The 9,909-nt window shown below is 43.0% G+C and overlaps 1 protein-coding gene and 1 long non-coding RNA gene across 2 annotated transcripts; one reads left to right on the top strand and one right to left on the bottom strand.

Annotated features, from left to right (window-relative positions):
• Positions 1–297: 297 nt before the first annotated feature.
• Positions 298–7,311, top strand: LOC115782838 (uncharacterized). The gene is made up of 3 exons (XR_004020179.1): positions 298–440; positions 559–755; positions 6,725–7,311. It is a non-coding gene; the product is annotated as an uncharacterized LOC115782838 (long non-coding RNA).
• Positions 7,312–7,526: 215 nt separating this feature from the next.
• LOC115782830 (adenosine receptor A1) lies at positions 7,527–8,889 on the bottom strand. Its single transcript, XM_030733285.1, has 3 exons — positions 8,537–8,889; positions 7,997–8,460; positions 7,527–7,872 (listed from the first exon to the last, which is right to left on the bottom strand). Exons 1-3 carry the CDS (start codon positions 8,872–8,874, stop codon positions 7,700–7,702), a joined length of 975 nt encoding a protein of 324 aa, XP_030589145.1. The 5' UTR covers positions 8,875–8,889; the 3' UTR covers positions 7,527–7,699.
• Between the last annotated feature and the right edge of the window lie 1,020 nt (positions 8,890–9,909).

The raw sequence follows: 9,909 nt of genomic DNA, 5'->3' as shown, positions 1-9,909 counted from the left end.
TGCATTTTGGATATTGGATGATAAACATGTAAATTTTGGTGCCTCTGCTAGCCGTGATATCTGACTGTTTTGTGTCACCGCGTCAGCTCACGACAGTTGGCGTTTCTTCTCATACTTTTTCTTGTTTTTTCTGTGGCATACTCTGTCTTAACTCTTTTCTCGGACTCCTCCTCTTTCTGTTCCTTCTCTCGCTACAGCATGTCACTCCCTTCCTCTTTCTGTGTCTCTGCACCCCCTTCCTCCCCTCCCTTTTCTCTCCTTCCCTCTTGGCAGCAGTGCCAAAGTGGGCTGGCAGACCGAAGCAAACACAGCACAGGGCAGAGCAGAGGGTGATCCAAAGGCTGGCGAATTGATTATGTGTGTGTCTGTGTTTTTAACTCCCCTGTGTTGGTGTCCTCGCGTGTTTGACTCTGTTTTGGTTATACGCCACTGACAGTAATGTGAGTCTATTGCTGGTCTGTTTTGGAGCTCTTTGCTCTTGGTTGAGCACAGTGTGTTTGATGCTGTAGTTTGTGTGTGTCTGTGTTTTTTTTTATTTTTATTTTTTGTGTGTTACAGTGCTGTGTGTGAGCAGACGTCCCTCTGTCACCTTGTGTATGGACAGACGCACTCACGCCAGTAGGAGGGGATTGTGGGAAGGGGGTGTAGCTCTCAGAGGGTGTGCTCTACTCCTCTCTTTTCCCTTCTTCCCGCCATCACGGCCCTCTTCTCCTTCAGTCCTCCGGCCCAGCCCGCCGCTCACATACAGGCTCCAGGTATTTTCCTTTTTTTATCCTGTGACACCTTTTCCCATCTTTTGACTGTCCTGTAATCTGTTTCCCAGAGTTCCTCTCGCCCTGTTCTCTGTCCTTCATCATGGTCTTTCTCCTAAACATTGTGTGTTGTTATCGGTTGCCACGCCGCACTCTCCCCGGCGCCATTTTGGCTCAATGGACATAACAGGAGAAACTTTTCTAGAGCTCAGAGGGACACTGTGAGTCCCTGCTGCCCATCGGCTTTCCCCTGGTGTCTGTATCTCTTTCTGTCTTAAAATGTCCCCCTCTTCCTCTCCCCTGTTTGCTGCAGGACAGCAGGCTCTGACAGGGCGGTCAGCAGTCTTTTCTGTGGCTTTCTGTACTGAACAGGTGTCTCTCTGGAGACTGGCAGGAGGAAGGACAGGCCTTCTTGGCTACTTTGTGACCTCACAGGGTCGTGCGGCTTGAGAGCGGTTGTAGTGGTTAGGGTAATATAAGGATAGGTACTGACCAGTGTTGAGGAGCTGTTATGGGACAATTGAGGCGCTGGTCAAGTCTCTTACCGTCATGATAGGTAATATAAGGACAATATTACTCCCTTAACATGCTGTTTGCACCTCTAGCCACTGTGAAAACTGAGATATATGACAGCAGTTTCACAGAAACATGTATGCTGGTGCAATTGTGTGTACAGTTTTATGTTTTTGCAATCTAGAGGTGTGTCTGTTTGCCAAAAGGTAGCTGCTCGAATACTGCGTCATCTGCATCTGTATATATGGCAGTTTACATTTAGAGGAAACATTTGGGCAGAAATGAAACGGGCGATGCTATAAAGAAAGTTTTTTTTTCCTGTTTTTCAGTAATACCTTTCAATTTTAACAGTAAAACCACTGTTTTTTGTTTTTTTCTTACCACTGGTGTGATGTGCCGCAGAAGAAGGAGAAATATAAATACGAGCGGTGGCATTTATGTGATTGATGTGTATTTTAGCAAGCTCTAAGACACTATATAAAATATTCACATGTAACAGTAATTTTGAATATAGCTGCATGTCAGAGACCAGAACACTACGCTCAAATTAGTCAAAAATTTGCATATGAACCCAGAGCCGATGCCATAGTTCAACCAAATTTAGGAGGGGAAATGTAACATTGAAATACCTGCATACTGTTTGTGTAATTAGGAACCTAACTGGACAATTTCATGACAATGCAGCATCTTGGTCTAAAAAGGGGCTAATGTTAAAATGGCGCCTTCATGCCACGTGTAAACAGTGAACATGATCAGACCTTTTCAACATACTCCTCACAATTAGTGGGTATGCTACTCTCAATTCCTCTGCATAAGTCTCTGACATTTAAAAATGCTTAGCTTTCGCATAAAGTGGCTTCATAACAAATGTAAAAAAGTTTCCGTAAGACTTGTTTGTTTTTTTGTTTGTTTTTTGCATATCAAAATGTGATAATAAAGAAAGGAAAATGTTAAGAGGAAAAAGGGCTCGAGAAAATATAGAGATCAAAAGTTACAGAGATAGAAAGAGTGGTAGGAGTGGGAGTGCTTTTTCCCCGCCCCTCTCTTATCCTCAGATGAACTTATCGTGTTGCCTCATAATGTTTCTGAGTTTTTCTCCTAGAGGCAGTCAGGCTTACTTCCTTCATTCAGCCTCGACATAGCTGATTGGTTGATATCTTGGCTGACCGACCGCGGTTTGGAGCGAAGCAACAGGAAGTTTCTCTTCTCATGCAGGAAGCTGCAGCTGTTTCGTCCTGACATACACCGCTTTGCACTTTTGCACGCATTCTCTTTGTGTGCATGTGCACAAGTATGCACACACACACACTCACACACACACACACTTTGAAAGGGTATACCTTTCCAAGCGTTTGTGATTATATGCTGTATATGTGCATGCTTGTGTATACCCTACACTGTGTGGCATTTGTAAATGCTCTAGCATGTGGGCGTGTAGCGACATGCAAGGCCAGGATTCTGAGCTATCAGAAACATTTGAAACCATGGTAACCACACATCTCATTAGCACATTAGCAAAAGCATAGACAAGTGGAAATGAGAGGAGAGGGCAGAGAAAGTAGATGTAGAGGAGGAAAGTAACCTTCTCGCCTTTCAGATTTTCTTCATTCAGAGGTTTTAGAAACACACTGGCCATTTGACTACTTGGAGGGCATATCTATCCAGAGACACTTTATCCCAAGTCTAAAAATTGGAGATTGATTGTGTGACCTGCCACCATTTTGAACTGTGTTTTTCCACCATACCTCCTTTTTTTATGTGTGTATCTATTGTACACGTTATTATTGAAAACTAATAGTCAACACAATGGCTCCCTTATGCTCCTGCCATATTGGGGTCATATATCTTTTCATCAAATATGCTGTCCAACGTGTTTACCTAGCTCTTGTACATGTTAGTTGAAAATTTGTCTGTGCAGCCGTTTACCACACAAAACCCAAACACTGATCGGAAGACTAGAAGCCTTTTTTTAAATTTAGTTATGAATCACCTAATCAGGATCAAATCAACGGAGCTTCTTTAATGTCCACAGCTTGAGCAACTGAGCTGTGTTGTCTGTACGAGTGTATGGTTGTGTTAGTACACGCATATGGCAGCATATCTCTACATACATGTGAGCATGAGCTCAGGGTGTTGTGCCTAGCTAATGAGGATATACAGAACATCAGAGCAGGCACCATGCCAAGTGGGATGGAAGAAGCTCAGTGCTCCGATCCTTCGTCCTTTAATGTAGGAATAAGGCATTCCTTAGAGAGTGGGAGGATGAAAAAGCTTCTGTGATAAATTCACCGTAGTACTTTTAAGAGGATCACTACGAATGGACGTAAGACAAGAATCGAACAGGGAATTCTTCATTCTGCCATCTATTGTGGCATACTTCCTCCATCAACTCCCCCGCTCCTCCCCCTCTTTAACCACCACCACCACCACCTCCTTACTCCCTTATTGAAATTCTGCCTGGCACACAGACACCACTGCCCATTCTTGGCACAAAGCTCAGAGAGAGAGCGAGAGAGAGAGAGAAACACACAAGAACCTGTACCAATCGTCTGGTGCCCCGTCCGTTGTGTCTGTGCCAAACATTCATTCTGTCTTGCGGACCAAGGGACCAGGCAATCCAATAGGTATTTTCCTGCCTCTGCTTCCTGCTATTCTGCTCCAATTTTGAGGATTTTTGTTGGCAACTGAGCGTGCCGCACGCATTTTGAGATTTGATAATTAATCTGCGTGTTTACGTTGTTTGCATCGAACAAGGAATAAATCGCCCAGTGCAGGACAAATTCTGAATCCTCCCTCAGCGGAGGAGAGGGAGCTAAGGCCGGTTTCCATGATATTTTTTGTCTCTTTTTCGCATGGGTTTGTTTAATATACAGATGAAAATCACGGTAGATTGAAGTTGAAAGTTTGTAGAACATGTATATTACTGGTAGTTAAACTTGCTAGCTATTTTAATGGCGTTTTGTCTTTGTTTGATACCGGCATGTTTAGAAATAAAGAAAAAAAGGACAAAGTTAAAAGGGGCAGGACATGCAATGGTCAATAATACGTGCACTACAGCATTACACCACTTAAGCATCCATTCTGATTTTAGTCTGTGCACTGAGTCCACAAAAGAGGAAAATAAACAGATGGTCACACTTTGGTTTTTTTAAAAGGCCTCCAAATTTTAATAAAAAAAAAAATTAATGCATTGAAAAAAAAGATTTAATGTTGCATGGCTGAAACATTATTGTACGGGCTTTTTAGAGACTGCAAGTAAAGTGTATAACATCTCTTCTCTTATCCTTCAAAATGTCAAATTGCTAAAACTGACAGGGGGGTTTTGGAAACCCCAAAATACACGTGTAACTGTCAGCCAGAGAAAGATGACTAGGCTGAAGCAGGAAATTGCCTCCAGAAAAACATATCCTGCTTGGTCACAGCAGAGTTGTGTTATCAGAAGGTATGAGAGGACAAGGTCCATGTTTCTTGGCTTCCACAGAATAATACTAATGTGAATTTACAAACATTTAGCCATACTTCTGCTGTGACAGATGCACAGACTGTCTGATAGGCAGATGGGATTAACTCAGAAGGCCAGACCTCTTCAAGTTCCTCTTAGCTGCCCCACAGGCTAGAGCTACATTTATTTTTGCTGTTGACAAGAGAAAATTATTTTGTCCAGCTGAGCCATACATACCCATTTTATGTGCCACAAATGTCCACAGTCACAGACAACAGCACCCAATAGACTGCACATGACTGACCGAGTTTGGCCTCAGTGTTTCCAAACCGGTCGAGGGAACAGGACTCCAGTTTTGCACAATTAACCCAGAAGCACAGAATTCCCCACAAGCATTTAATGTGTATTTTTTTTCATACTCAGATGTCTTGTTAAATCTTCATTAACTCGACCCATTTCCCCTAGTACACTGTGTCATATCACTATTAGTCCATTCGCCTTGTCCTCCAAACACGGCTCCAGTCAGGGGAGGTTCCTTGGCGACCGAACAGAGCTCATAGATCTGTCACTGGCATGGTGACAGAGTTGGGCATCATGCCAACACACCCCCACCTCATTCTGTCTGTCTGGTCTTCTGTAGTCAGTCTAGCAAGGTCTACTGCATGCTAAGTATACCGTGGTCTGGACCAAGTCTCAGGGGTTGTGGCTGTATGCTAATTTATGCAGGCGGTGTACCTTCTAACCCCGTCTCTGTTAATCTGAGGCCCTGGTCTGGCATTTGTCTGCCACTCATTAACCCTTCAGTTACTGCCATGTCAACCTGATATTCCCGAAGCTAATCTTTATCTCATGTTTAGCAACAGTTTAACTGTTAATGGCTTAAGGAGAAGCAGCAACTTTCCATATTAATAAAACTTTAACGGAGCAAAAACGCCAGGACAGTCTGCCTGTTTTGTGAGGGTGAAAAAATTACACAGACAGAGACACGCTGCATGCCATCATGCCTTTTCTCTGTGAACTGTCCAGCTGTCCGATAAGTAAAGTTAGTTTCCCTCTCACTCAGTACCCGGGATAGAATGTGTCGGCTGGCTCTTCTGGCTTTGTCTTACTGCCTGGCAAAGGACTGATTCTCCATCACTCCCGATTGAACAGCTGTGCTTTCTTCATCACGATGCAAGCTCATTAAAAAAAACCTAAAAGGTAGACCTTATAGTGTTTTAAAGCAGACCTAAAATGGCCGATGTGCAAGACGCCATTTTGTGTTTCGTTGTTGTGTTTTGGGGGGCAGAATCCCAGCTTTGTATTCAATCAGAGGCAGCTGGTGGAAGCCATATTTGCAGGCATCTGTGTGTGTACCTCCGTCTGAGAAGCAGCAGCCAGCCTACACAGGGATAGCCCACTGGAATGAGCTCAGTTTTTGGCAAAAACGGAAAAGGATTCCTGGCACAGAATCGAGCAGCTCTCTCTCTCTCTGTTTTTTTTCTTTTTTTTCTCTTTCGATCACATGCCAGACTCTCAGGAAGCCAGTGAGTTGTTTGTTGGGTTTTCACACATTAGTACTCTCACTTTCCGTCATCCACTTACCGTTAAATTATTTGTCTTTGATTTATTTTAGTGGAACACATTTCTTAAAGACATTCAGCCTTGCAACAGACAAGCACGGTTGATCGGTGAGGATGTGCAAATCTGGGAAATCTGTGAGGGTCTTCTTTTGTTTAGAAGTGATAAATGTTTCTCCAAATCTTGGCAGTTGAAGACTTGTTGGTATAAAGGATGATCACTTTCACGCATGACTTTGAACCATACCGATTTAAACAAAAATAAAGAAGCAGGCAGAGAATAAAACTGAAAATGCAACTACACTCCTTTCTGAAGAGGTTGAATTTGAAGATATTAATTGCAAATATTGTGAAAAATTTAACTTTTAGTAGAGTAATCTCTGCTTTAATAACTGAATGCATTTCAGAGACCATTAATGTTAATGACCTTCTCCTTTTCTGTCTTTGTAACATTGCAGGAAGGATACCGTTGTGGATCTTTGATGCTGAAGCAACATAGATGCTGTCCTTGGAGCTGAGGTAGTAGATTGAATAGTTGTGGGGTTTTGTAACCTCTTTTTTGAATAACTATACAATCTACTGTCTTTCCCAAGAGACAGCTGAGTCAGCCACTCGCCGACTGTCATCTCCAAGCAAAAATATGAGCTTTCAGCAGTCTTTTTCTTGTATTCACCTTGAACAGGTAAATGGGTTCATCATTCTTTGAAGGACGAACCTGTGGTGTATTTGACTTGGGCTCTGACAGGGTGAGGTAGTAGGTTGTATAGTTTGGTGGGTGGGATTGCACCCTGCTCAGGTGATAACTATACAGTCTATTGCCTTCCCTGAGGAGCTCGCTGGACACTCAGGACTGTTCAACACGTGCTGATGGCTCAAGTTTGATATTTATTGCCAGATATAATAAAAAAGGAGGCGGAAGACACACAGGACTTAAATGATTAGTGTTTAATTGACTGCAGTTGTTGAATTGACTGGAAGTGTTAAAATATGTGCTTTGTAATATGTACATTTTAATAAAGTCACATTTGTCTTAAAAAGTTGTCCAAAAATCAGTGAATGGCAACTTGAAATTGTCACACTGCAGTTGTGATCGTTATCCAGCAACAGCTGTACAATTTGTTAGTGTATGCTGCCCTCTAGTGGAGACACGTGAAAACTGCTGATAGAATGAAGTTTACACACAAATTGGGGGGGGGGGGGGGGGGGGGGGGGGGGGGGTTATATGCAGAGTTCATTAGAACAAGCTTTATGGATTAAACTCAACAGGCTGCTTTCCCCAGTCTATGTGATTAGCTTTACTAAAGCCTTAAATGATGGCTGAGCACAAGTCAGATTTGCTTCTATTAGAAACTTTCTGACGAAGTCCCGTGAACTCGGTGGCCAAACGACCTCTTGTTGGGGACTGGTGTTCCCTCTTAATCCAGATGTATGTGTTAATGGCTTAACTGTATGTTAATGATCTCTGAACCAGCTTTTTTCCGATGGCAACAGTTTAACCACACAAAGAAGCGCTTCCATAATTGACCGTAGGCCCGCTGGATCTTTGGAATGCGGTAGGCATAGATCACAGGGTTGACTGCTGAGTTGGCATGAGACAGGAGAATACCTGGAAAATTTGGATTGGCTACTGTTATATTTCAGGGCAAGTGCTGTTAATGAGTCACATGCTCTCAAATATTTAACAACCAGCTGCAGGCTGTGTAAGAGTTAGAAAAAGTACTGTCACTTGCCTGTATAGAGTACCCCCTGTGTGACAGCTTGAGGACCTTGAAAGAACAGCAGGCAGTTCATCAGGTGGAGGGGAATCCAACAGCCAGCAAACAAGATGAGAACCAGAGCTAGGGAGCAGGCCAGCCTCTTCTCCCTGAGCAGAGAGGCCTGGGCTTGAGGGCAGCTGTCCTTTAGACGTCCCTGTAGGCTCCAGAAGATTCTAGTGTAGAGGAGGGTCATGGCCAGCAGGGGCGCCATGACACATCCTAGGAAATTGAAGTAGACCATGAAAGGGAGAGAGATAACTGAGAGGAAAGTGCATGGTGGATGGATGAAAGAAGTGGAAGATGTGTTGGTAGAATCGGATGCTGGGAAGGAGTAGTTGTGCCAGCCAAATAGAGGTGTGAAACCAAGTAGACATGAAAGTATCCAGCAAACAGACACGGCCATCCATGTGTGCCTCTGTGTGGCCAAGGCTTTGTATCTGAAAGAGATAAAACAAATTGAAGGGACAAATTGAAAACATGTTATAAACCAGAGTCCCAGAGTTCCGACCTCACCTGAGCGGCGTGTGCAGCCGCAGGTATCGATCCACGGCGATAGCTAGCAGTGACAGCACAGACGCCTGCGTCAGCACAAGCACGACCCAGCTGAGACGCAGGCACAACTCAGGGATTAGACTCGCCCAGCCGTCCAATAGTACCGCAAGGGGCACAGCAGCCACACCCACAAGGAAATCAGCCACTGCTAAGGACACGAGGAAGCAGAATGTAGGTTCCCGAAGGGAATCCCGAATACCAACACAAACCGCGCACATCACCAGCACATTGCCAAAGCAACATGCCACAGCAATAAGCACTTCTAGAGCTGTGTAGGCCACCCAACTCCATTCAGCCATCACCGCAGATGGAAAGCAAGGCAATCAGGAGCTGTTAAGTTTGACAGAACAAGTTTCCTTGAAGGCAGTGAACAGCTGCAATCAAATCCAGAGCAGAGTAACATCCAAAAAAGTCCTTTGTTGTTGAGATAGTCTGCTTTTACTTTTGGCTTCAAATGACCAAAAAAAGCACCGAGCTGATACTTTTTATATGCAAACATGCATGCGCTTAGGTGTGCACATACAACAGGCATGCACTCCGTGGAGACACCATCTGCATTTCATCAGTAAGTCAGGAGCCTTTCCCCACTCCCAGTAATGTAAATTGGCCTTTTTCAACACAGGAAGTGTGTTTTGTGCTGTAAGTAGCAAAAGAAAAAGAAGGAATTGCAGCAAGACTACATTTAAAAGTACTCAGTTATGAGCACAAGTCTAAGCAGACATGCATTGTCAGCAACATATACTGTGTCAGAAGAATCAAAAGTGAAAGCTTTCATGCAAAACAGCCTCATCCAAAATGTTATATAGCCAAAGGTTTTTAATGGAATATAAAGTTATATTTGTTACTGAATTATTATTACAGTTGCATTCAAATGTAAGCCTTAATTTAATGTTTACCACTTTCAGCTAAAATTAACTATTGTTTACCAGTGGAGAGAATAATCTACAAGAGTTCATCTTCTGTGAACTAATTTTTTAATGTTAAATTTTAAGCTGCAAGGTAATTGGTAACTACAGTTAAGGCAAATGCATTTCAGGAAAAAGGTAGAATTTCCTCTCTGTCCAATGTGAGATGGAACAGAAGTATATGGTAGCATAAAATATGGGCTGGTACTTTAAAATCATACATAAATACAGTATTTGAGTATATTAAATTAGTCACTTTTACTACTTGGCATTGCAAATTTGGTAAGAACAAGCTACCTGAATAAAACCTGTGAGTGTATTCCATAAAGTCAAGAATGATTATCTATATGGATTGGGCTTTTAGCATATATACATACTGTATTATTGTTTAACTAGGAATATGAATTACTTTAGCTTGGCAGCTTTATA

The sequence above is a fragment of the Archocentrus centrarchus genome, chromosome 7 (genome assembly GCF_007364275.1).
Source record: "Archocentrus centrarchus isolate MPI-CPG fArcCen1 chromosome 7, fArcCen1, whole genome shotgun sequence".
Classification (NCBI taxonomy): domain Eukaryota; kingdom Metazoa; phylum Chordata; class Actinopteri; order Cichliformes; family Cichlidae; genus Archocentrus; species Archocentrus centrarchus.
Note: the sequence above shows the minus strand (reverse complement) of the source record. Positions and strands in the feature narration are given on the sequence as shown.